General features: G+C 44.8%; 1 protein-coding gene across 1 annotated transcript in view; it reads left to right on the top strand.

Annotated features, from left to right (window-relative positions):
- The window catches only part of AR (androgen receptor), a 383,424-nt gene extending 358,621 nt beyond the window's left edge, over positions 1-24,803 (top strand). The window contains exons 5-8 of the mRNA XM_040322905.1: positions 4,341-4,485; positions 13,028-13,158; positions 15,179-15,336; positions 20,540-24,803. Of these exons, the coding sequence (XP_040178839.1) occupies positions 4,341-4,485; positions 13,028-13,158; positions 15,179-15,336; positions 20,540-20,695 (590 nt within the window). The 3' untranslated portion in view covers positions 20,696-24,803. The remainder of the gene's footprint in view (positions 1-4,340; positions 4,486-13,027; positions 13,159-15,178; positions 15,337-20,539) is intronic.
- The last annotated feature ends 3,089 nt before the right edge of the window (positions 24,804-27,892 follow it).

The following is a 27,892-nucleotide window of genomic DNA, read 5'->3' as shown; positions in this document are numbered from 1 at the left end:
TCAAATCCAGCTAGTGATGTCAGGGGATGGTGCGGCCACTACGCATTTCAGGGGCTTGACAAAGGGAGCAGAGCCCCTGAAACAGGCTTGACAAAAGGGAGCGGAGCCACTGGAACAGGCTTGACAAAAGGGAGCTGAGCCACTGGAACAGGCTTGACAAAAGGGAGCGGAGCCACTGGAACAGGCTTGACAAAAGGGAGCGGAGCCACTGGAACAGGCTTGACAAAAGGGAGCAAAGCCACTGGAACAGGCTTGACAAAAGGGAGCGGAGCCACTGGAACAGGCTTGACAAAAGGGAGCGGAGCCACTGGAACAGGCTTGACAAAAAGAAGCAGAGCCACTGGGACAGGCTTGACAAAAGGAAGCGGAGCCAATGGGACAGGCTTGACAAAAGGAAGTGGAGCCAATGGGACAGGCTTGACAAAAGGGAGCGGAGCCCCTGGAATTTTGTATATCATCTTATGCTTGCTGGTCTGCCTTGGCTTCTCCATGCTCTCTATCATGTTTCTTACATGTAAGTTTGAAACATTTGTATGTTGCCCTGAGCCTGGTGCCCTGTATCACGCTATCAGCAGACCTAATCATCCTCTCCGACAACAAGCTACTCCACAACCTCCCTAGGGACACCTCTGCTGCACCAGACTTTCCCCACTGGTCACACCTATACATTTATATTAGCACTTCACAATACCAGCTCTGGTACACAAACAGAAAGCTTTTCTTCAATAACCATGACATCATTATAACACTCACTTTAAACCAATGCCTTCCCACTGTACAAGGCTCTACGCAAAAGGGACATTTTTCACTAAACACACAGTGATCCCGGCTACTGGCTCACCCTCACTTCAGTAGACAATACTAAATAACTTCAGTAGACTGGTTTAATGCCCCTCTAATGACCGATTTGACAGACCCCTCTTTGGAAAAAAGACTTACCGGCCATCTCTGTAGTTGTCATCTTCTTCATTAGACTTGCGAAGACTGAGTGAGTGAGAACTTGTATAACGCTGAAAATGCGAACTAAATCGCCTCAAGGTGCTTTGCATCCAAGTCGTCCTGATCCTTTCAGAAGAGGTGGGTCTTACGTTTTTTTAACTCTTCTTTTTGTTTTAGACTGGTCATTCCCACCAATGTGACCACAAGAGTATCAAAATGTGACAAAAAGAGTATCAGTCCTAAATTGGACTCTTTCACAGTTGTTGAAAATGACTGCAGACACCTCATCACTGCATACCTGGTGGGCAACCACAGACCTCTGCCTGGCCATGTTACCTTACGCTACATCCGGGAATAAAGGACCCTTGGCAATAGCATGTTCCCATTCCCTGCACCGCAAGCAATACACTTGCTTCAATGGCTTGCCAAGGCTTTCCAACATGGCCTGCAGCACACTCACATCTCCTGGGGAGGCCAAGCCACACCACCAGTTTTCATTTTCCTGACAGCACACGTCCACTTGTTCCTAGGGGAGATGTCATTTACTCAACTGAGGCTTCCTGGCTTTCATAGTCACGATGGATCTTCTCCATTATCAGAAATTTGCCTTTAGACTTGTCATAGTCATCGTGACCTCAAACCATCACTCAGTAGGCCACCATCAAAAGGGGCCATAGCAATTCGGACCAGAATTCTTTGGGCCATACTTTCCGCAAAGCAGTCCTCAGTCCTCAAAGGCAGTTAGAAAGGTGGATAGGTGGCACTGATAGGCGGCGCTGATGGACATTGATAAGTGGCACTGATAGGCAGTACTGATAGGCATTGATACTGTAGGCAGCACTGATGGACATTGATAGGTGGCACTAATGAGGAGACACTGATAGGCAATACTGATAGGCAGCACTGATGATCAGTGTAAATGTCCCGTCACACTTGCCGGTTACCAGCTCTCCTCTCTTGGCACTGTGACAGTGTGTGAGGAAAGGAATGCCGATAACAGGCAAGTGTGTTTACATGTAAACATCCCTTGTAATAGAAAAAAAAGCATGACAGGTCCTGTTAAATATAATATCTGGGGTCAAAAAGACCTCACATCTCATATTTACACTAAAATGCAATAAAAAAAATGTAATGTCATTTAAAGAAAAAATGTCCCGTGTTGACGTCACTTCCGCCCTGCAATGATATAGAGATGGGGTGGGGGCCATCTTCCCCTCACTTGTCCCCATAGTTAACATGGGACAGCATCCGATCGCCTCCCCTGCTACCGACGGTTCTGGTAAGCGACGGAGGGCACCAGAGAGTGACGGGAGGGGGGCCCTCTCCCGCTGCTGATAAAAGTTATCTTGCGGCAATTCAACTGCAGAGACCACTATAATCTTGAAACGGACCGCCCACTGAAGAAGAATATAAAGGGGCTATGATAGCTGAAGCTGCAAGGCTTCACTTCCTGTTGCCCGTACTTCAGATGCCGGTGCCTGCACCTGAAGCCGATTGAGAAAATCTCTTAATCCAGGGACAGGTAACTGTCCTTATACTAAAAGTCAGCAACTACAGTATTTGTAGCTGCAGATTTTTTTTTGGGGGGGGGGGGGGGAGCCTGGAAGGCCACTTTAACTGCTCATTCTCTCCCTCCCAGCAGTGAGTCAGCAGCTCAGCTTTCCTCTCCCATTGGTGACTTTCCAGCTCAGCTCTCCCTGCTCCATCCTCCCAGCATCACTACCCCTCCCCATAACAGTTGCTCAGCAGCCTTCCAGTATTTAATATAAACGTAGGGCAGGAGCTGGTGGGAAAGGGAGCAGGATAACAGAGTACCAAGACACTGCTGGGAGGAGGGATCAGGAGGTTGCTGAGTCACTACTGGAAGGGTAAACCTAAGCTGCTTAGTCACTACTGGAAGGGTAACCCTAAGCTGCTTAGTCACTACTGGAAGGGTAAATCTAAGCTGCTTAGTTACTACTGGAAGGGGGAACCTAAGCTGCTGAGTCACTGGAAGGGGGAACCTAAGCTGCTGAGTCACTGGAAGGGGGAACCTAAGCTGTTAAGTCGCTACTGGAAGGGGGAACCTAAGATACTGAGTCACTGAAAGGGGGAACCTAAGCTGTTAAGTCGCTACTGGAAGGGGGAACCTAAGCTACTGAGTCACTACTGAAAAGAGTAACCTAAGCTGCCCATTTACTGCTGGAAAGGGGAACCTAAGCTTCTGAGTCCCTACTTGAAGGAGGAACCTAAGCTGCCGAGGCACTGCAGGAAGGGGGAACCTAAGCTGCCGAGTAATTCTTGGAAGGGGGAACCTAAGCTAATGAGTCACTACTGGATGGGGATCCTAAATTGCTTAGTCACTGGAAGGGATAACCTAAGCTGCTGAGTCACTGGAAGGGGGAACCTAAACTGCTGAGTCACTACTAGAAGGGGGAACCTATGCTACTGAGTCACTACTGGAAGGGGTAACCTAAGCTGCCCATTTACTGCTGGAAAGGGGAACCTAAGCTGCTGAGTCCCTACTTGAAGGAGGAACCTAAGCTGCTGAGGCACTGCAGGAAGGGCGAACCTAAGCTGCCGAGTAATTTTTGGAAGGGGGAACCTAAGCTAATGAGTCACTACTGGATGGGGGATCCTAAATTGCTTAGTCACTGGAATGGGGAACCTAAGCTACTGAGTCACTACTGGAAGGGGCAATCTAAGCTGCCCATTTACTGCTGGAAAGGGGAACCTAAGCTGCTGAGTCCCTACTTGGAGGAACCTAAGCTGCTGAGTCACTGCAGGAAGGGAGAACCTAAGCTGCTGAGTCACTACTGGAAGGGGGAACCTAAGCTGCTGAGTCACTACTAGAAGGGGGAACCTAAGCTGCTTAGTCACTGCTGGAGTGGGAACCTAAGCTGCTTAGTCACTGCTGGAGTGGGAACCTAAGCTGCTGAGTCACTACTGGAAGGAGGAGCATAGGGTCTAAGCTGTTGAAAGAACCAACGTGAACAATGTGTGTGTGTTTGCTGTGCAATTTGAGAATGGATTGCCCCACAGTACTTGCAGCTACAGAGATCAGTGAAGGTTTATTTTAAAGTTTGTTTACTTTTTAGAAATATTGACATACTTTATGTCCATTGCATAGTCATGTATTCAGTAAATATTAAATGTAGTATTTGGAATGTGTACCGATAGTGGTTGAGTGTTTCAGTTTGGATTCTGTGTTATGAGTGCAATGTTCTTTCTGCTGATATTACTTGATACTGTAAATGTTAGCACATAGACCATCCGAGCAATGCTTGGACTTCAGGTCTCAGGAAGCTCAAGTCACTTCATATCCTATCTATTTCAACCTTTAGGAGTTTGTTTGTGACTGTTGAAGACTGTTGATTGCTCCTCTGTGAATATGTGCCAATTGTTTGCTTTTCCCCCCATAGGTTTCCGTAACCTGCATGTAAATGACCAAATGACCGTCATACAGTACTCCTGGATGGGACTGATGATATTTGCCATGGGATGGAGGTCATTCAAAAATGTCAACTCAAGAATGTTGTACTTTGCTCCAGATTTGGTGTTTAATGAGTAAGTTTACTGTTGCATGTGTTATTTTTGTTCTTCAAGAACATTTACAGCAAAAAAAAGTTTTTTTTATAGTATATATTTACTACTACATTTTAGAACATGATGTTTTTTTATCCCTTTCATGAACTTTGAAGTAACAGTAGATCACTCAAAAGCATAGTCACTGGATGTCTCCAGAACAGGTTTACACAGTTATCAAGTAGTAGTCACATTCAACTGGGCTTGTTCTATAACCACTTGATGCCAAATCACGTACATGTACGTAATTCGCTTAATATGGTTATACTGGGGTTATTACTGTGGCTGTTTTGTTTTTCTTCCATCTTTTTCAACTAAAAGCAATCCTGGTCGGCTGATTAGCTGCTGAATTGCTTTTACAGGTGGCTGGAGGAGACATCCTCTCTCACACTTTTCATCAGAACTTCTCTCCCGTGTGATCGGGAAGCCTGATATATTTTCCGGCGGTGCCACTGTTTAACAATAGTGCTGGCTGGGGATCTCCTGGTCCCAGGCTGTCTCTATGGTCTAGGACAGGGGTCCCCTACCCCTGGGCCATGGACCTTTGCCTATCCAAGGCTTGTTGGGGGCCAGTGGGTGGGCAGCAGGCGAGTGAGCCAGCATACCCAGCACTGCCACTCACCCACCACCAGAGGGTGCCCACTCCCTTTCTCCCAGCACCACTACTTCCATCCCTCTCTGAGGTCACCTTACCTACGGAGAGGAAGGAGGGGAAGTGGGAGAAGAAGCAGTGACATGCCCTCATTCCCCCCCAGAGGTGACAGGTTGCGGCAACACCCCTCCTATGTGGCAGGAAACAGAGCACACACAAGAGAGGTGACAAGTTGCACACCACCAGGAGGTGACAGGATGCACCAAGCAGCCCCCACACCTGAGGAGACAGGCTGCACAAACTACCCCCCCCCCCCCCGGAGGTGGCAGAAAGCACACATACACACCACCCCAGCCACCCACCCCCCTCCCCCCCACACACACCTATATTTAGTTGCTTTCATTCAAATTCACACAAAAAAATCCCAAAAAATCTCTAGGGCCTCTGCTTAAACAAAAAAAAAGAATATATAATGTTTAGGGATTCTAAGTCATTTTCTAGCAAAAAAATGCAGATTTTTACCTGTAAATAAAAAATGGCAGAATAGGCATTGCGGTCTGCCGGACCGTTTTCAGCGTACATGTCTGCCTGGGGATTTCTGTATGATGGCTGTACACACCATCATACAGAAATCCGCACGTACTCGATACGCGGCGACGAGGTCGCGGCGACGTGCGCGGCCCTGCCAGTTCAATGCTTCCACGCATGCGTCAAAGTCATTCGACGCATGCGAGGGATGGCGGCCGCTCGGACATGTACGGTAGGTCTGTACAGAGGACCGAACATGTCCGACGGACAGGATTCCAGCGGGCATGTTTCTAAACATGTTTGGAAATATTTGCCCGCTCGGAAAAGGCCCGGCGGGCAAATGTATGCTGGAATCCTGTCCGCTCGGCTGTACTGACGACCGAACATGTCTGCTGAAACTGGTCCGCGGACCAGTTTCAGCAGACATGTTCGGTCGTGTGTATGGGGCCTTAAAGTGCTTAATTAATGTTAGACATTTCCTAGCAAATCCAATTCACTTCTTCAGTTCTAATGAGTGTCAGAAAATGACCCCAGGATTTCATTCCACAAGGGTAGCATAGAAACCTTAATCCAATCGCCATGGAATGATGAAATATTTATTGTCCAAGAACATGATGGGAGGTGTGAAATTTGTGGAACCAACCTGTTCTAGTTACGGAACACTGCCCTTGGTGTCAAGAAGGCTTTAGGGGTGTTAATCCTTGGATTTACATGACTGATAGTGGGAATTGTTGTCAAAATGCAGATGGTAAAATGGCAATATATGTTTCTTGTTTGGTCTCCACATTTCCTGCTATGGAATACTCTTCCTTCAGGATTCTGGAGCCCATCATATGGGCATTGCATTAAGAAGCTAGGGGATATACAGTGCCTTGCGAAAGTATTCGGCCCCCTTGAACTTCGCGACCTTTTGCCACATTTCAGGCTTCAAACATAAAGATATAAAACTGTAATTTTTTTTGAAGAATCAACAAGTGGGACACAATCATGAAGTGGAACGAAATGTATTGGATATTTCAAACTTTTTTAACAAATAAAAAACTGAAAAATTGGGTGTGCAAAATTATTCAGCCCCCATAAGTTAATACTTTGTACCGCCACCTTTTGCTGCGATTACAGCTGTAAGTCGCTTTGGCTATGTCTCTATCAGTTTTGCACATCGAGAGACTGAAATTTTAGCCCATTCCTCCTTGCAAAACAGCTCGACCTCAGTGAGGTTGGATGGAGAGCGTTTGTGAACAGCAGTTTTCAGTTCTTTCCACAGATTCTCGATTGGATTCAGGTCTGGACTTTGACTTGGCCATTCTAACACCTGGATATGTTTATTTGTGAACCATTCCATTGTAGATTTTGCTTTATGTTTTGGATCATTGTCTTGTTAGAAAACAAGTCTCCATCCCAGTCTCAGGTCTTTTGCAGACTCCATCAGGTTTTCTTCCAGAATGGTCCTGTATTTGGCTTCATCCATCTTCCCATCAATTTTAACCATCTTCCCTGTCCCTGCTGAAGAAAAGCAGGCCCAAACCATGATGCTGCCACCACCATGTTTCACAGTGGGGATGGTGTGTTCAGGGTGATGAGCTGTGTTGCTTTTACACCAAACATAACGTTTTGCATTGTTGCCAAAAAGTTCGATTTTGGTTTCATCTGACCAGAGCACCTTCTTCCACAACTTTAAACAACACTTTTTATGGATATCTTTAAGAAATGGCTTTCTTCTTGCCACTCTTCCATAAGGGCCAGATTTGTGCAGTATACAGGGACTGATTGTTGTCCTATGGACAGAGTCTCCCACCTCAGCTGTAGATCTCTGCAGTTCATCCAGAGTGATCATGGGCCTATTGGCTGCATCTCTGATCAGTCTTCTCCTTGTATGAGCTGAAAGTTTAGAGGGACGGCCAGGTCTTCGTAGATTTGCAGTGGTCTGATACTCGTTCCATTTCAATATTATCGCTTGCACAGTGCTCCTTGGGATGTTTAAAGCTTGGGAAATCTTTTTGTATCCAAATCCGGCTTTAAACTTCTCCACAACAGTATCTCGGACCTGCCTGGTGTGTTCCTTGTTCTTCATGATGCTCTCTGCGCTTTAAACGGACCTCTGAGACTATCACAGTGCAGGTGCATTTATACGGAGACTTGATTACACACAGGTTGATTCTATTTATCATCATTAGTCATTTAGGTCAACATTGGATCATTCAGAGATCCTCACTGAACTTCTGGAGAGAGTTTGCTGCACTGAAAGTAAAGAGGCTGAATAATTTTGCACGCCCAATTTTTCAGTTTTTTATTTGTTAAAAAAGTTTGAAATATCCAATAAATTTCGTTCCACTTTATGATTGTGTCCCACTTGTTGTTGATTCCTCAAAAAAAATTACAGTTTTATATCTTAATGTTTGAAGCCTGAAATGTGGCAAAAGGTCGCAAAATTCAAGGGGGCCGAATACTTTCGCAAGGCACTGTAGTTGTTAATGGCCGTCACCCCTCATTCTCAGTCCTACAAGCTAAATACTCACTACCTAATTGGTATTTTTTTCACTACATACAATTACATCATGCTTGCACTAACCAGTTTAGTCATTACCCTTCAGGAAACTGACCTGGAGTCACTGCTCCACACAGATTCCATTTCTAAGGCCCGCTCGGTATTGTACCAGGCGGTACGTCCATCTCTTCCTGCTAGCCTGACTAAATGTAGGGGTGATGGTTCCAAAATTCAAAATTGTTCACGGCATTTATCTGGTGCTGGATGGGGTGAGGAAATTTGGGCCTACTGGTTCCTAGGGTTAATAGGAAGAAAAGAACGGCTGCACACCACAGGAACGTTCCAACGATTTTATTCCAAAAATAGCAAATGACGGCCAACAAAGACAGAGTGTCCGAACCCAGGAGGCAACGTGTGCGTTTCACAATGACCTCGGTGCTTCGTTAAACCTGAAGAAGCACTGAGGTCAGTGTGAAACGCACACGTCACCACCTGGGTTCGGACACTCTGTCTTTGTTGGCTTTCATTTGTTATTTTTGGAATAAAAATGTTGGAACGTTCCTGTGGTGTGCAGCCATTCTTTTCTTCCTATTGATCATGGGTGGCGAGCCGTGGCTTTCACCCAGCGCATCCGGACTGTAGTGACTGCTCACCTGGAGCGGCGTCTTCCTTGTTTGAATCTGGTTCCTTGGGTTGCTGGAGCTGTTCCAGCCCACTAGCAGACTTCATTTACATCTTTTTGAATTAATGACTTCTGGACGCAAGTCCTCCAATTCATCTCTATGGTGCCTCGTGAGTTGAGGTTCTGCTTGTTGGGCTTGGTGGAGCCCTTGCCATTTTGCTAGGAAACATACTGTTTTGCATGTGGAAATCGTTGAATCCACCTTCCCTGCAGTAATAGCAAGCTATGGTTAACTTAGTACAAGGCTTCGTACAATTGTTGTCCCACTAAGTTTGACAAAATTTGGAACCTGTTCTTGGAGCACCCGGACGCTATTACAAAACCATCAATGTCACTGTTCCCACTAAGATCTTTTTAGTGGTGTATCGAGCCCCTTTTATTATATACTTCGGGGATACCTCCTAATCGCTTCTCTCTTCATTGCGGAAGATTAGAGATCTGTCGTTATCTGTCCTTTCATATGTAGCCAGATTCACGTAGAGATACGACGGCGTATCAGTAGATACGCCGTCGTAACTCCGAATCTGCGCCGTCGTATATTTAAGTGTATTCTCAAATTGAGATGCGCTTAAATGTAGCTAAGATACGACCGCCGGTGCCGTCGTATCTTAGCTGTCTATTTTTGCTGGCCGCTAGGGGTGTGTACGCTGATTTGTGCCTAGAATGCGTAAATCAGCGAGATGCGCCTATTCACGAACGTACGCTTGCCCGTCGCAGTAAAGATACGCCGTTTACGTAAGGCGTTTTCAGGCGTAAAGATAAACCACCAAAAAGATGGCGCAGCCAATGTTAAGTATGGACGTCGGAACCGCGTAGAATTTTTAAATTTTTACGTTGTTTGGGCAAGTCGTCCGTTAATGGGGCTGGGCGTAATTTACGTTCACGTCGAAACCAATGAGTCTTTGCGGCGTAATTTGGAGCATGCGCACTGGGATACGTCCACTGACGGCACATGCGCCGTTCGTTAAAAACGTCAGTCACATTGGGTCACGATTCATTAGCATAAAACACGCCCACCTCTTCACAATTTAAATTAGGTGCGATTACGCCGGCACATTTACGCTACGCCACTGTAACTTAGGATGCAAGTGCTTTGTGAATACAGCACTTGCCTCTCTAACTTACGGCGGCGTAGTGTATATGAGATACGCTACGCCTGCCTAACGTTAGGCACGTCTCCCTGAATCTGGCTAATGGTGTTTAAAAAACGAATAATTTCCAATTATATTCTAACAAAAGTCCCCTATGCACCCCTCAGTTGGTAGTTGAAGCACCCCGCTTTAGACTGTATTTGCAAAGCTTTACCTATGTTTTGGAGTATTTTTTTTTTTCTCTCCTTTTGTTTGCTGTTTTTTGTTTTTGTCTGGCGGTGATTTGTTGCACTGCCTTTTGCTGTGAATTTGAAATATTAAATTATAACAGAATTTATTTAAAAAAAATGGCAATATATATGGAAAGTAGATGGTGGTAAAGGCCCCCCACCCCTGTTCAATGATGGTTGCTCCAGTTTGACGTAGATACACTTTTCACTTCCCTTGCCAAACCAGTTGTCCTCTCTGTCCAAAATATGCACCTTACTGTCCCTTTAGGACACATCACAAAAGGATTAACACTTATGAAGTATTTCTGACACCAGTGATGGGATTATGTAGCTAAACCAGGGTGGTTCCAAAATTTTCACACCTCCTATGCTGTACTTTCACAATAACATCTGCCTTTCTAATTGGATTATGGCAGCCTTTCTTAATTTTTTCAGCACAGAGGAACCATTGAAATTACTTTCCAGTCTCAGGGAACCCCCTGCTAAAAATGACTATAACTACAGAAGTGTGATGGTCATTAAAAAGAATACTTCTTACGCCCAGGGATGGACTGGCCATTGGGACTACAGGGAGTTTCCCGGTGGGCCGATGGCTCAGTGGGCCGGCTTCAGTGACAGCGGACCGCCTCCCCCTCCGCTCCTCTGTCTCTCCCTCCCCGCAGCGCTAACCTCCTCTCCCTCCCCGCAGCACTTACCTGGGGGGAACAAAGAAGCAGGGTGAGGAGCAGGGGGGACGACAGAGGAGCATGACAGCTGACTCAACAGCTATGGCCTGGGAGTTTCTCACTTCTGCCTAATCTTGTCCCATAAGGGGGGGCACTGAACCGATTCTTTGTCCCGGGTAAAATAATGTCTAGCTTCCCCACTGGTACTGCCTATAAGAGTACCAGTACCAGCCGCTCTACTGTAATAAATAGAACGGCTAGTGGCTAGTGAAGGGGGAGAGGAGGCTTGGGTGGCCGGGGGGGGGGGGTGCGGGAGTTGTCCGGCCGCCATGGGAGAGACCTGTCAAAGTGGGCCAGTCTGGATGAAGTCCAAGGCCAAATTTCTGTCCCAGTCCAGCCCTGCTTACGCCTATGGTTATTAGGAAGAATTACACCCTTACAGATAGCTAAAAAGATCAATGGTGTCAGTGGGAACTTATCTGAAAGGCAGAAATTGCTCATGACTTTAGGAACCCCCTAGCATGCTCTTAAAGAACCCTAGTTGAGAAACCTTGAAATACATTGTTAGTGGTATCACTGTGAATATAAATGCTGAGTTATTTTGACACTCATTAGACCCTAAGTAGCTTGGATGAGCTACAAAACATCTGCAACTCAAAAAGAAAGAATAAAAACAGTGGTATTCAAATTGTGGCCCTTTGCTTGCCCCTATCTGGCCCTTGGGGCACTATTGCACCAACTGACACCATCAAGCAATGATGGGGCATGGATGCTGGGGCATTTTCTACACCCACTACCCACAGTCCGGCTCCACTAGCTCAAAGGACAGTAGATTTGGTTACAATTTGCTTTGCTTAGAAAGTTCGGAGAGCCCTGGTATATGCTATAAGGAAATAAGTAACCTAAAAGGGTTCCCCTTGAAGCAGTTGTCCATCTGCATTATGTATTGCAATATATTTGAAACAAGGATTCCAAAGTAAGCTAAAACTCTTCTGTAATATGTGGTCACACCCTTCTGGCATCATATTTGTTATATACTCTGTATATATATATATATGTAAGCTATTTGGATTTACCCATAGACAACTATCAAGTTTTGCCCCATTGAACGATTTCCCCCTTTTACCTGGTCTGGTAGCAAATCAAAATGTTGGGCTCCCCATCACATTCTCATTAACAGTGGTCACCAGAACACATAGACATGACATGAAGCTCCCCTCCAGTTATGCCGCCCAAAATAAAAAAAACTGAGGTTCTAACCCCTTAGCACTGGTTTGCAGAAACCTAACTGTCACACCATTTTTGAGCCTATTGACTTCCCATTCCAAAACCATGGGCATACAATCAAGTATATAGCCATGCAATCACCATTTAGTATACAAAGATACAGTACTTTAGGCAAATGTGCACTTCCAGTCTTGTTTGGGGAATACAATTTTCTATATCATGATTGTGCCGTGTACTAGGCCAGTTGTTGATGTGAACAACTCAAGTTGTCTGTGCAGAGCCCTGACCTCAACCCTACTGATCACCTCTGGGATGATTTAAAATTTAGGTTTTGAGCTAGGTCTCCTCTTTTGGTTTTCCAAAGACAAGCTCCACAATCTTGTGGAAAGCCTTCCCAGAAGAAATAGGCCCTTTTCTGTTTCAGGACGACTGTTTCTCTGTACACAAAGCCAGCTCCATAAGATGTTGAGGAACTCAAGTGGCATGCACAAACCCCCGCCCTACTGAACACCTCTGAGATGATTTAAATTGCTGGTTCTGAGCTAGGTCTTCTCTCTTGGTTTTCCAAAGACAAGCTCCACAATCTTGAGGAAAACCTTCCCAGAAGAAGAAGAAGGCCCTTTTCTGTTCCAGGACAACTGTTTCCCTGTGTACAAAGCCAGTTCTATAATATGTTGAGGAACTCAAGTGGCATGCACAAACCCCCGCCCTACTGATCCTTGGAATCAATTGGAAGGCCAACTGTGTGCCAGGTCTTCTCACCCAACATCCGCACCAGGCTTCATAAATGCTCTTTTGGCCTAATGGACACAAATTCCCACAGACACCCTCCGAAATCGTGTGGAAAGTCTTCCTAGAAATGTAGAGGCCGTTATAGCCAGAAAGAGGGAGGTGGTGGAAGGGGGGGGGGTTGAGTGGGAGTAACTATATTAATTTAATGCCCGGACAGCATAGAACGTTATATTGTTGTTTTATTGCAAATATGACATATAAAAAACATAATTAATCTTCTCTATTTGAATAGGTATCGCATGCACAAATCACGTATGTACAGCCAGTGTGTTCGAATGCGTCACCTATCACAAGAATTTGGATGGTTACAGATCACACCGGAGGAATTCCTGTGTATGAAGGCCCTTCTGCTCTTCAGCATTAGTAAGTACTGAAACATTATGTCTCCGCTTAAGTTTTTTCATTACATTAGACCACGTGCGTTCATGCAACATGTTACAGTGGGCCAGATTCTCAGAGGAGATGCGATGGCGTATCTCCAGATACGCCATCGTATCTCCAGATACGCCGTCGTATCTCTGAGTCTGGGCGGTCGTATCTATGCACCTGATTCTTAGAATCAGTTACGCATAGATTTCTATTAGATCCGACCGGCGTAAGTCTGTTACGCCGTTGGATCTTAAATGCATATTTACGCTGGCCGCTAGGGGCGTGTACGCTGATTTACGCCTAGAAATATGTAAATCAGCTAGATACGCAAATTCACGAACGTACGCCCGGCCGATGCAGTACAGTTACGCCGTTTACGTTAGGCTTTTCCCGGCGTAAAGTTACCCCTGCTATATGAGGCGTAGCAATGTTAAGTATGGACGTCGTTCCCGCGTCGAATTTTTAATATTTTACGTTGTTTGCGTAAGTCATCCGTGAATGGGGCTGGACGTCATTTACGTCGAAACCAATACGTGCTTGCGGCGTACTTTGGAGCAATGCACACTGGGATATTCCACGGACGACTTACGCAAACAACGTAAAATTTTCAAATTTTGACGCGGGAACGACGGCCATACTTAACATTGGCTAGGCCACCTAGGGGGCAGCTTTATCTTTACGCCGGCGTACCTCTTAGGCCTCGTACACACGGACGGACTGTCCGATGAAAACGGTCCGCCAGACCGTTTTCATCGGACATGTCCGCTGCCGGATTTTGGTCTGATGGTTGTACACACCATCAAACCAAAATCCCCGCGTACAGGATACGCGGTGACGTGGCAGCGCCGTCGCGGCGACGATGACGCGGCAACGTTCGCGACCCTGGAAGGTCAATGCTTCTACGCATGCGTCGAATCACTTTGACGCATGCGAGGGCTTTCGGCCGAGCGGACATGTCCAGTAAGTCGTACAGACGACCGAACATGTCCGACGGACAGGCTTCCAGCAGACATGTTTCTTAGCATGCTAAGAAACATTTGTCCGCTGGAAACCTGTCCGATCCGCCGGAAAATTGTCCGGTCGGACGTACAGACGACCGAACATGTCCGCTGAAACTGGTCTGCGGACCAGTTTCAGCAGACATGTTCTGGCGTGTGTACGAGGCCTAACGGAAACAGCGTATCTTTACTGCGACGGGCACACGTACGTTCGTGAATCGGCGTATCTAGTCATTTGCATATTCTACGCCGAACTCAACGGAAGCGCCACCTAGCGGCCAGCGTAAATATGCATCCTAAGACACGACGGCATAGGAGCCGCTCGTATCTTAGCCTAATTTAAGCGTATCTGGTTTCCAGAATACGCTTAAATTTGCGACGGCGTAGATTCAGAGTTATGACGGCGTATCTACTGATACGCCGGCGTAACTTTCTGTGAATCTACCTATATAACTTTAATAAAAATCATTGAAACATAAAATTATAGACTGATCATTTCTTTGTCAGTGGGCAGAAACTTTTTCCCCTCACTGTAGATGGCCACATTCTACATATAAAACCATAGGCCGTTGGACCTCCACGAAGAAGCTATTTTCAGTCTGGGGGGGGAGCAAAGAGCATAGCTGTGGAACAAAATCCTTGAGGAGTTTGAAAGAGAAGGAACACCACACCAATGGATGATATTCCACATATATTTAATTCATTTACAAAAATCAAAAAAGACAAACAAGTGCTTTTCAGTGGTTATAAAAGGACTCCATTCATCAGGGCCCATTAGCATTTTCTAAAACGTTAGCTTGCCTTTTCTAATTTTTATGATGAAATAATTATATTTCGACTGTAAACCATTGGCGTGATGTCCCTTGGATTTCTAAAACTAGCAAATAATACACAAAGAAAATACTACATGTAATAAGTATTTGTCATTTTATGTTAAGATGAAATATGATGGCCCTAATGGGTCTGACTGGGTTACTATAGTTCATTTCACTTATTGTAAAATCACTTGTTTTCAGTTCCTGTGGAAGGTCTGAAAGACCAGAAGTGTTTCGACGAGCTTCGGATGAACTACATTAAGGAATTAGATCGTGTCATCTCCTGCAAAAGGAACAACCCAGCTTCAAGCTCACGGCGGTTTTTCCAACTCACCAAACTCCTGGATTCAGTGCAGCCAGTGAGTGAGGATCGATGTCTAAAATCATTTATCGGCTCTTGAATTTTAACAATCCAATTCAGCTTTATTTATGCGGTGTTGCCAACCTACCAGATTGAAATTTACTGACACAACACCCAAAACTTACTGGCACAGCCAAGTTTTTACTTGTATTTACAAAAGTTAGAAAAATTACAGTTTTAAAGAGTAAATTAGAGTATTTAGGCTACAAACAAATACGATAGGCAATTAGCAATATGATTAAAGGTAGATAATAAGCCAAAAAACATAGGGCTAGATTCAGATAGCCCAGCGTAATTTTCTGCGGGCGTAACGTATCTCAGATACGTTACGCCGCCGTAAATTAGGGCGCAAGTCCCGTATTCAGAAAGAACTTGCGCCCTAAGTTACGGCGGCGTAACGTATGTGGTCCGGCGTAAGCCCGCCTAATTCAAATGTGGATGATGTGTGCATGTTTTATTTAAATTACATGTGACCCCACGTATGCGCCGTTCGTGAAAGAATCCCAGTGCGCATGCTCGAAATTACGCCGCAAATCGTCAATGCTTTAGACGTGAACGTAACTTACGTACAGCCCTATTCGCGAACGACGTAAAATTTTCAAAATTCGGCGTGGGAACAACGTCCATACTTAACATAGGATACGCCTCAGGTAGCAGGGGTAACTTTACGCCAGAAAAAGCCTAACGTAAATGACGTAAAAAAAATGCGCCGGGCCGACGTACGTTTCTGAATCGGCGTATCTACCTAATTAGCATATTCCTTGCGTAAATCGACGGAAGCGCCACCTAGTGGACACAGCCGGCTCCGGACCAAGCCGAGCGACACAGCCATGTTTTTTACTGGCAACCTTTTAATTTTACTGGCAGGAAAAAATTGCCTGTTTTTTACTGGCTGTCAGTAAAAATACTGGCGGTTGGCAACACTGTATTTATGTGATACAAAGAAATGATTACTAAGGATGGGTAAGGTTCAGGTTGAACTCAGTTTGGCACAAACTCACAGGAAAAGGCCAAAAGCGTGTTACTCGTAAACCAAGGTTCCACTGTATAAACCTTTTGGAAAACGGATTTTAAAACTGTGGACGTTACTATGAAGTTGTCCCCCTTTGTGGCTCCAACAGCCTTGACTCTGCTGGGAAGGCTTACACAAGATTTTGGCATGTCTGTGGGAATTTGTGCTCATTTGTGAGGTCATGTATTGATGTTGGATTGTTGATGTTGAGAAGACCTGTCTCAGCATCAGGATTCCAGTTCATCCTAAGGGTGTTTTTTTTTTTTTTTTTTAAAGTGGTTCTAAAGTCTAAAGTACATTAAGATAAAAAAAAAAAAGCCCCCCTAATACTTACCTAATACTTACCTGAGCCCATCCAGCGATGCTGCACGAGAGTTTCAGCTGTCTGGGACTCTCCCTCCTCATTAGCTGAGACAGCAGGGGACGCCATTGGCTCCTGCTGCTGTCAATCAAAGTCAGTGAGCAAATGAGGAGAGAGAGGGGGTGGGGCCGCAGTCTGAATGAACACACAGCAGCACTCGGCAAGAGGGAGGGGCCAGCAAGGGACCCAAGAAGAGGAGGAACTGGGCTGCCCTGTGCAAGACCACTGCACATAGCAGGTAAGTATAACATGTTTGTTATTTTTAAACAAAAAAGGGGCTTTACTATCACTTTAAGCTTCGCATTACAGTAATTTTTTGTCTAAACCCCCGTGAACACAAAAAGTGAACCACGGCACACAGAAAAGAGCACAGGGGGTACAGTATGGCCAATCTTCCAAAGAGAAGGGACTCTAATGCCCTGTACACACGATAGGATTTTCTGTCCAAAAAAGTTGGATGTGAGATTTTGGTCGGATATTCCGACCGTGTGTAGGCTCCATCCAACATTTTCTGTCAGAATTTCCGCCAGCAAAAGATTGAGAGCAGGTTCTCTATTTTTCAGACGGAAAAAGTTCTTGTTGGAAATTCCGCTCGTCTGTATGCCATTCCAACGCAGAAGAGCCGAACTGCCTATTGAACTTCATTGATCTCGGCTCGTTGTACGTCTTGTACATCACCGTGTTCTTGACGGTTGGAATTTCAGACAAGATTTGTGTGACCGTGTGTATGCAATAAGTTTGAGCCAACATTCCATCAGAAAAAATCCACGGTTTTCTTGTCGGAATTTCCGATTGTGTGTACGGGGCATGACCCTGATTTTCCTGGGGAACAAGGCTCTAGACTGAGGCAAGATACACCATGGTCTACGTAGACCAAAGACGGTCTGCCAAAGTTCAGTAGGGTTGAGGTCAGGGCTCTGTTTCTCTACACCAGGGTTTCCCAACCAGGGTTCCTCTAGAGCACAGGTGTCAAACACAAGGCCTGCGTGCCGAATCCAGCCCTCCAGGCCATATCATGTGGCCCTCGCACCTCTCCTGCTACTTTCAAGCAATGCATCCAGCTTCTTCCAAGCAGCAGTGTAAGGAAAGGGGGGTGCACTGTGATGTAAGGGAGAGTGGGGGACTCATTTGCTGATAGTGGGGTGGCTTTTGACATCTAATGTAAAGGGGAGGGGATGCTCTGGACATCTAATCTTACAGATGCAACCTGCCCTTTTGAGGACAATCATAATGCTAATGTGGCCCACAATGAAATTGAGTTTGACACCCCTGCTCTAGAGGTTGCTAGGGGTTCCTTGAGGTTCCTTTTAGCGATCTGTAATTGGGTAGTTCTTCCTTATAACAACAAGTGTACGGAGCATTCTGCCCACTGACCTTTTGCAATAATGTATCATGAGATGTAGATATAGTAATTTTTTAGCAGGGGTTCCCTGAGATCAGAAAATTATTTCAAGGGTTCCTTTGTGTTGAAAAGGCTAAGGCCCCGTACACACGACCGAACATGTCCGCTGAAACTGGTCCGCGGACCAGTTTCAGCGGACATGTTCGGTCGTGTGTACGGCCGACCGGACAATTTTCCGGCGGATCAAACAGGTTTCCAGCGGACAAATGTTTCTTAGCATGCTAAGAAACATGTCCGCTGGAAGCCTGTCCGTCGGACATGTTCGGTCGTCTGTACAGACTCACCGGACATGTCCGCTCGGCCGAAAGAGGACATGTCAGGAGATACGCCGTCGTATCTCCTTTCTGAATCCGGGCCAGTGTCTGCTGGGAAACTGAGTCCGAGTGATAGGCGAAACTGTGTCAGCTGCCTATCACAAAAGGGACCAGGAGGAGACCGTTAGTTTTAAACATGGACGCCCGCAGCCTCTCAATTTCTTCAATTTCAGGTACAGTGATGATGACACAGTGACAATGGGCACAGTGATGACGGGCACACTGATGACAGGCACAGTGTTGACGGGCACAATGACAATTGTGAGGTTGCAATGGGCACAGTGAGGTTGGCACAGTGAGCTTGCAATGGGCATAGTGAGGCATGCAAATGGAAGGTTGACCCTCTTTTCCTCTTACAGTGGCTGCTGCATTCTCACCCTCGGCTTCTACTCGAGTCAATACGTTTTCCCAGTTTTTTGTGGTAAAATTAGGTACCTCGGCTTATACTCGAGTATATTTGTTATTCATTACGCATTCATGCTACTTCCTTATTTATCTGTTCAATGTCGCCCCTGCGTGGGAAAACCACGGCTTGTTACAATTTTTGAAAATCCAATAAAATATTGAAACAGAAAAGGTTAAGGAAGGCTGCTCTACACCAAACTGGTCAAACCACGTCTTTATGGAGCCGACTTGGTACAAAGAGGCACAATTTATGGTAAAACAGAGAAAGGCCTTCACCAAACTGGTCAAACCACGTCTTTATGGAGCCGACTTGGTACAAGGAGGCACAATTTATGGTAAAACAGAGAAGGGCCTTCACCAAACTGTTGCCACAATGTGGAAAGAGCACTTTACTGGAAACACAGGAATTCCATCATTTGGAGAGGTGTCCTCATCATTTTGGACATACAGTATATGAAGGCGCAATGGTCAGAAGCCCCTTTGGCCATGTAGTGTAAAAATATTATAACCATGGGCATGGCAATGGCTGTAAGCAGAGTGTTGCTGTGTGTGTGAGATACTGTTGTCTGATGGAGCATGTTGTCATTTGTTTTTACAGTTTTCATCAAAGATATCAATCACCAGACATGTGTCTACCATGACCTTTAATGCAGGGTATTGAAATCATAGTGTGTATATATAGCCATACAGTAACTCATTATTTATGTGAATGCAGTTGATTTTTAGAATGACATCTGTGCACCTGCCAGTGCTTATACCTAAACTCCAAAAACTGGCCTGACAAGTTTTGGAAAGTTTATTTTGGGCCTTTTCCCATGCTAACCTTCTATTGAACCCGGTCCTCTAAAATGTTGTTGCTCTCTAGTTGTTCAACCAGTGTTGCCAACCTACCAGATTGAAATTTACTGGCACGACACCCGAAATTTACTGGCGCAGCCACGTTTTTACTGTCATTTCACAAAAGTTACTAAATTACATTTTTAGGTGCAAATTTCAGTATTTAGGCTACAAACAAGTACACTAGGCAAATAGCAATGTGGTAGATATTAAGGTAAAAAAAAAAAACATATTTTAGTTATTTTCGATATAATAAGGGCAAATTATTTAGTCACATCACCTCCTGCCTCCACCCCCTTCTGCCACCAACACCCCCTGCCTTCACCCCCCTCTGCGGTACCACAATCTCCCCCTGCCTCCAATCTCCCCCGGCCCCCTGCCTCCAATCACCCCCTGCCTCCATCATCCCCTGCCTCCATCGCCCTCTGCGGTGCCACCAACAACCCCTGTCTCCATCCCCCACCCTCTGTGGGGCCACCATCCCCCCTCCGTGGTGCCACCAACACCCCCTGCCTCCAATCACCCCCTGCCACTAACACCCCCTGCCTCCAATCTCCCCCTGCCTCCATTGCCCCCTGCCTCCATCCCCCTCTGCATTGCCACCGCAGCCACCAATCACCCCCTGCCTCCAATCTCCATGCGCAGTTCCAAGCCAAACCGATCTTGGCTATTTTTACTGGCACATTCCCGCAACCACGGACATTTACGAATGGAGTAAAAAGTGCCCGTTTTTACGAACTGTCCGTAAAAATATGGACGGTTGGCAACACTGTGTTCAACCCAAGTTTACTACTGTATTCACTATGGTTGTTTCTTATTAAGTTTCATCTTTACATCATAACTTATTTAATATACTTTTATTTTTTTTAGATCGCTCGTGAGCTGCACCAGTTTACATTTGACCTATTTGTAAAGGCCCAGATGGTGAGCGTGGATTTTCCTGAGATGATGTCTGAGATCATTTCCGTCCAGGTCCCCAAGATCCTGTCTGGAAGAGTCAAGCCCCTCTACTTTCACAGTTCATGAAGAGCCCTCTGTTGGCCGTCTCCCTTACCCATGCAGTGTGCCTTAAGGGTCACCGTGTACAGATTATGCAAAATGGACTCCGCCTCCAGTCTTCACCGTGTCATGTCTGAAAGGCGTGGCCGCAAAAAAGGCGCATGTTTGTGTGCAGGACGATTGTCATGCAAAAGCCACAAGCTATAAGTGTGCCATGTGACCAACCCACAGGAGGACACACCGGGGAACCATCACGGTTTTTACTAGCAGACTACAGTGCTGGAGCACTTCAGTTTAAAATGGGAATTTCTGGGGGAATCTGGGAAATATGGATGTGTTTCTACACATTATACCAATATGTCCATTTTCATATATGGCGGTTTATACAACATTGTGTATCCAATGTGAGAAGTAGTGGATGGAAAAATAGACAAAATTTAATGCAAAATGTTTTGCGTACATCTCTGCATTGTATACACAATTCCACATGTTTTATTCCTCTATCCTTTGCAAGTACCAAAAAAAAAAAAAAAAACCTGGGGATTTAGCCAGAAATCCAGTAAGCTTTAAGCTCCTGTAGAGAGCTGACAACTTTGTCTCTGCTGCACTGAAATTCCAATCAGTCCCAAGCACCCTTCTGAGTTCTCCTTGGGGGACTACAGAATACGCCCCCCTTATGTTATGGAGAGGAGGATCGGAAAAGGCGTTCTATGTAGTGTAGCAAAAGAAAACTGGGTGGGGCCAACAACACTTCTAGGGATTTTCAGTGCAGCAGAGGCAGCGTTGCCAGCTCAATACAGGAATTAGGGCGCTCACTGGATTTCTGGCAGGTCAACACTTATTTTTCTGTACTTGTAGCATTTTTAAAGAGACAATGTGTTAATGTGCATGTATTGTGGAGATGCACTAAAAAAAATGTATTTTTATTTTGTCCTGATATATATTTTAACTATAGACAGAACTCATTAGCAAAAGAATGTATTCTCTTGGCTACGGACCCTAGTCAACGTGGCAAGGACTTCTTTACACTTGGTGTTGCTCCATGATAGATTTAATGTTGATTATGTGTTCTTGTGTATCAGCCAGGAGATGTCGGGGCTATATTTACAAGCTAAAGGGGTGATTGAGTACTTCAGCTTTAAAAGCTAAAGGGGTGATCGAGTACTTGAGCCGGCAATGAAACAGTACTTTAGATACATGACCCTCTGATTGAGGAGCACAGCTGTACTTATAATGCTGACTCCGATGGCGAGGGGGCTAAGGAGATGAGAGGCATTCAAATGACTGCTCAAGGATGCCTTAGGAATAAAATCAACTCCATGAAAATTGCAAAGAAGGGTCTAGTCCAAGTTCTCAATTATCCACCCGGGGGAACACATGCTCTAATAGCTCTCTGAGATACTATACTGGATGCCTGGGCTTTTATCAGCTTTTATTTCTTATACGTAGCATGTCTTAGTGATATGTTAAGCTTGATATACTAATAATATCAACGTTTTCAGTATTTTATTTGTGCAGCTTAATTTAGATCATGTATATTGCCGGAGAACGAGACACAATATTTAGACTCGCTGAATGGTAGTAAAGTATTTTTAAGTAATAGTAGCCACCACATTGTTTACGAAGCCCGAGCTACACTATATGGCAAACATCTTGTGGACACTTGACCATTACACCTAAATGAGCTTGTCGTTCATCCCATTCCAGAACCATGGCCATTAATATGGAGTTGTCCACCTTTGTGGCTTTAATAGCCTTCACTCCTCTGGGTAGGCTTTCCAAAAGATTTTGTAGTGTGTCTGTAAACATTTTTGGCCAATATAATATTTTCGAGGTCAGGTACTGATGTTGGATGAGTAGACCTGGCTCACAATTGGCATCCCTGTTTATCCCAAAGGTGTTCAGTAGGGTTGAGGCCAGAGTTCTCTGAAGGACACTCAAGTTCCTCTATGCCAAACTGGTCAAATCATGTCTCATTATGGACCTGGTTTTATTCACACCTCCTTCTCCTCAAATTCACCTCCTTCTTCTTCTGGGAAGGGTTTCTAAAACATTTTGAAGTGTGTCTTTATAACACCAGAAAAGAAGATCTAGCTCTGTGTCTGAGTTCATCCCAGTTCATCCCAGTAGGGTTGAGGTCAGGGCTCTATACCATTCATGTTCCCCCACACCAAACTGGTCAAAACTATTTTTTGGAGTAAGCTTTATGCAAATGAACTCAACCTTTTTGGAGGGGTGTCAACATACTTTTTGCCATATAGTGTATCAGCAGGGAACCCCGTCGTTTGGATGTTTACAAATTGTGGTAATGTGTGCTTTCTATTAGGGCCAGTGGGGCCAATTTACTAGAAGTATAAATTTGCACTAGCCTAAATCCTGAAGGGTTTAAAAAAAAAAAGTCTGAAAGTATCCCTAAACCTGTTTGAATGTTTGAAGTGAACATAGTCTGGGACTCCAGTAAATCAGTTTCAAAGGGTTAGACAAAAGCCGGCCTTAGATGGATGGAATCTTGACCAGTTCAGCATGGACCAGCTGAGATTCGATCCATCTATAGTGGGCAGGCTGGTTATACCCAAGTTGATCCATCGATCGACATGGGTACAACAAGCCTATTGGGTTTTTTACATGCATTTACTGCCGGCAGCTATAGCCACTAATCATTGAGTTCACCCAGTCAGGAAGGTTCCCCGTCGACAGAACACAGTAGCGCTGTGGCAGAGATTTCACCATCAACACAGTGTTGTTGGGGTAATCAAGCCATTTTCTTTTCTGCAACCCATGCTGGAAGGCAAGAAAATTGCATAATCTTTGGTCTACTTAATACACCGTGATTAACTTTGGAAAATCTTTTTAACTTGTGATGTTTTCATTTTCAGTGCCATTATGTGTTTTACACTGGTGGTTAGGCTCCCTTGTTTTAAAGAGCAGTAAGCTAGAACTATGTAAAAGGAGGGGAGTCTGCATTGTATCGGATGGGGGATGACTTTCTTCCTACATAGCTGGTACAACAATGATGTTCCAGCTTGATTATGCAATTGTGCATTGGGTTCCTACACACATTTCCTTTTTTTTCTACACACATTTCCTGTGTATTTCTGTTCTTCTTCCTCTCAAAGTGAAAGGTTCCCCTAAATGGCTAAAAAGCTGAACTCCAAGCAGATATGTAAAAAAAATACCAATATGTGGTCCTTAAAAATAATGAAATGCATTTGTTGGGGACATGCTGAAGAAGACAATACGAAACTGAAAAATGTTTTACATGAGGCTAGCAGAAATCAATGCTATTACCCAATGTTCCCATTGTAGACTGCAGAGGGCTGAACATCATATACCAAAGGGCCTCAGGGCTTTAAGGTATCTGCGTTGGGATACACACATATATATTTACTAGATGTCCATCATATACCTTCATCTACAGTCTTCTACATAGCTTATATGCTGCGGGACAATTTGTTTTTCTGCGTACTGGGTCCTTATTGATTTCTATGTGGATATCGCCCATGGATCTCCAACTTCAGGTGACCACCCCATACAAGTCTATGAGGGCCCAGCACACAAGCTCAAGTAGAAAGAAGAATCAGAAGGCCAAGACTGCAAGATTGCGGTAAGTATGCACCTGGGTTTGTGTATCAAAATCCATATATTTATTTATTAAAGTGCAAAGCAAGCAGCAGCAAGTTCAAGTGCATAATCCTTCATGCAAAGCAGCAAGATTTCGTGCCACTAAGCAGGCTTCCTCAAGCATGGAGTACTCTAATATGCTCCATTATGCATTTGAACTTGCTGTTGCCTTGCACTTTAATGAAGAGCTATATGGACTGAATATTTTAATGTCTAAGTCGTCGGAGCATATAACTTTTTGCTTTAATGGAGAACTGTTTGCCTAATCTATTCGGCTGTCTTTTTCCTGTACAAGGCATTTGATACAAAGAGGATTGGAGTGCTTTTGTGTATGATAAATTGCAACCAAAAAATTGGTGTGCCCAACACCCTCATCCCATCACATCTAGCATGACACTGGTGCCACAGCAGGGCTCCTGTTAGCCAGGAATTGAACATCCAATGTAGAAAAAAGTTGGCATTCCACTGGAGATCCATAACAAAAGTTTGTTAAAGACTACGTTTTTTTTTTTTTTTTAAAAATCAGCACAAGGGAAAGTACTTACATTCAGTGAGAATTGTCCCTTCTGCCAATGGCTGCTCTCTTAGTTAAAATCTGGTCTTCTGCCTTCACTCCACCATACCCCTGCAGGTGTTAATACAGCTTCTGGACCTTTCACAGGCACTAATTAATTGAGAAGTGCCCCCTTGTGCTGGTGGCTGCTAAAAAAACAAAGTTCTCTGCCTTCTCCCGCCATGGTAATCTTCTAGTGCCGACGGGGGTATAAACAGCTGCTGAACCTGCCATAGGCATGTGTCACGAGTGCTGATATGCCTGCCCTTTCCGCCCCACTCTTCCATTTCATAGAAGTTAAAATATAGTTTCCATCAGTGATAGGCACTCCATAAAGAAAAAAGGACATTTATTTTATCCACCTCTCCTCCATTCGTAGATCGCTGTCATTGATGGAAGCTTTTGTACAGCTTTTCTAGGAATGAAAGAGGGGGGCGTAAAGGGTGGGCATAGACAGCACTCTTGACAAGTGTCTATGGCAGGTTCAGCAGCTGTATTAACCTCCTCAGCACTGGAAGATTACCGTTGCAGGGGTATGGCGGGGAAGGGCAGTTGGACTTCAACAAAGACAGAAGCCACCAGCACATGGGGCACTTCTCACTGAATGTAAGTATCATCATTTGTGCTGAATAATCAGTTCCCGCCCGGGCCTATTGTAAAATGACGGCTGGGCAGGAGCACTACTAACCTGGGAACCTGGGGGGACATTACAAGTTGTCCTCCAGGTGTGTGCCTTGGTGAACACAGCAGAAGACAGATCATTGGACTGGGCCAGTCCAATGATCAAATCACAGCAATCACGTCAATAGTACACAATGGCTTTCATTCATAGGCCATCCATTGTGTACTATTGTGATGTCTGTGATTGGTCACAGTGATCACATGGTACAGGGGGGGCAATAAAAGCAGACCTGTATCATGTGATAGCTGTGGCCAATCACAGTTATCACAATAGTGCACAGTGAATGGATGCCTCTCATAAAACTGACCAGATCATTACTGTAATAAGCAATCATAGTGAAAAACATTCTGATTACCACCCCCCAGCAGTACAGTGCCCCTATGATATCACTGTACTGCTTTGGTCACAGTATGTAAAAAATAAAATAGTAAACAAAGGGAAAAAAATATATAATTGTTTTTTTTTTGCATACTGTCACCAGTCGGTGTCCCTGATCACCGTCACACCAGTCGCATGATGATCCTGTACTGTTCTGGTGACAATTTGAAAACCCCCCCAATTGTATTTAATTAAATAAATTGTGACAAAAATAAAAAACAACTCCAAAAGACTCTTACTAAAGTCCTTGGGGTGTCTTCTTTCCAAAAAGGGGCCATTTGGGGGGTATTTGTACTGTCCTGGTATTTTAGGGCCCCAAAAAAATTGATGGGCCATCAGTACACCAAGATTGATCAATTTTTAATATCACATATCGTCGTTTGTGGACTCTATGGCCCGGATTGACAAAGCACTTGCGCCGACGTATCTCAAGATACGCCACGTAAGTGCAAATATGCGCCGTCGTATCTGTGCGCCGGACCCACAAACTAAGATACGCCTAAAAATAGGCTTCATCCCGCCAACGTAACTTGCCTACGCCAGCGTAGCGTTGGTGCATATTTAGGCTGGACAGATGTGACGCTCCCATTGATTTTATATTCAAATATGCAAATGAGGGAAATACGGTGATTCACGAACGTAAGTGCGCCCGACGCAGGCTACGCGATGTGCGCGTAAGTTGTACGTCCGGCTCAAAGTTAAGCCCCATAAAGGAGGTGTAACCCATCAGCAGACATGCAAAGGTCTGCACCAAGGAATACAAGCCGGCGTATTTTACATAGTTTACGTTGGACGTGAGTCTGGCTGGGCGTAGGATACGTTCATGGCGTAGGCAGTGATCCGGCATATCTTAGGCAGTTGTTCCGACGTGGTTGTGAGCATGCGCAGGGGGATGCGTCCACGGCACGATGCATGCGCAGTTCGTTAAACGTACTTGTCTGGCGCTCGGACCATCATTTGCATGAGGTCACGCCTCATTTGCATGGCTCACGCCCACTTCCACCTACGCCGACTTACGCCTTCGAAACCCAGCGCAGTTTTGGCAGCATTGGCTTTGTGAATTCCATGCTTGCCATTCTGCGCTGCGTCGGCGTAGCGTATATTATTTGCGATACGGCGGCGTAATGTGCGCCCGCTCTCTGTGAATCCGGCCTATACCTGCAACTAAACGTAGGTTTTAAAATCCTTAATCCGTTTTAGCTGTAGAAGCCCTAATCATAGCTATAGCTTCTTGACCATGTGTGGATTTCTTTGCCCGTTTTAACAATCAACTATTTATACTGATCTTCAGCAGAGTGCCAGCTTTTCTCTATGTGTGATACATTGCCTCTGGGTTTGAGGATGGTGGGTTACTTTAGGTTGTGTGGAAATTAACCCTATTGCATTGCCAGAGTTTCTGGATGAGACCTTGCCGCCACCACAACTTGGTTCCCGCCACTAACCACTTTTGAAGGAAATCAGTTTTGTAGGAAGTTCTAACCTTCAGTTTGGAAAATGGTGCCCCAATCTGTTACGACAAAAAAAATAAAAATAATAATACATGACTAATTGAATATTTTATATTGCTAGAGCTGGCTTATTCCTCTGACAAGGTGGTTGTGTTGGAACCCCTATGCACATTTCATAGTCAGCTGAGATGATGACAAGAGGGCTTTTGCCCTTATATTTTGCTGCACCATTGCATGCATCTTATTTTTTATTTTTTTATACAAAGAAAGAGATGCATCTAAGATTCAAAGAGAAACCAAAAATAGCTATATATTAAGAAATTACCTATGTTTAAAATATATATATATATATATTTTTTCCCCAGTATATGTTTTGGTGGCACACTGTTGCTTAAATTTATACTGACACAGCAGTGTACACCACCAAAAAAGCACTATATTACTACTGTTGTCCTTGTGTGTTAAAAGTTGCACTATAAGAATGTTTAAGGGCATTTTTGGCAATTTTAAACTCTAAAATTAAAAAAAAAAAAAAAAAAATT

This window comes from Rana temporaria, chromosome 9 (genome assembly GCF_905171775.1).
Source record: "Rana temporaria chromosome 9, aRanTem1.1, whole genome shotgun sequence".
Taxonomy (NCBI): domain Eukaryota; kingdom Metazoa; phylum Chordata; class Amphibia; order Anura; family Ranidae; genus Rana; species Rana temporaria.
This window is presented reverse-complemented; position numbering and strand designations above follow the sequence as displayed.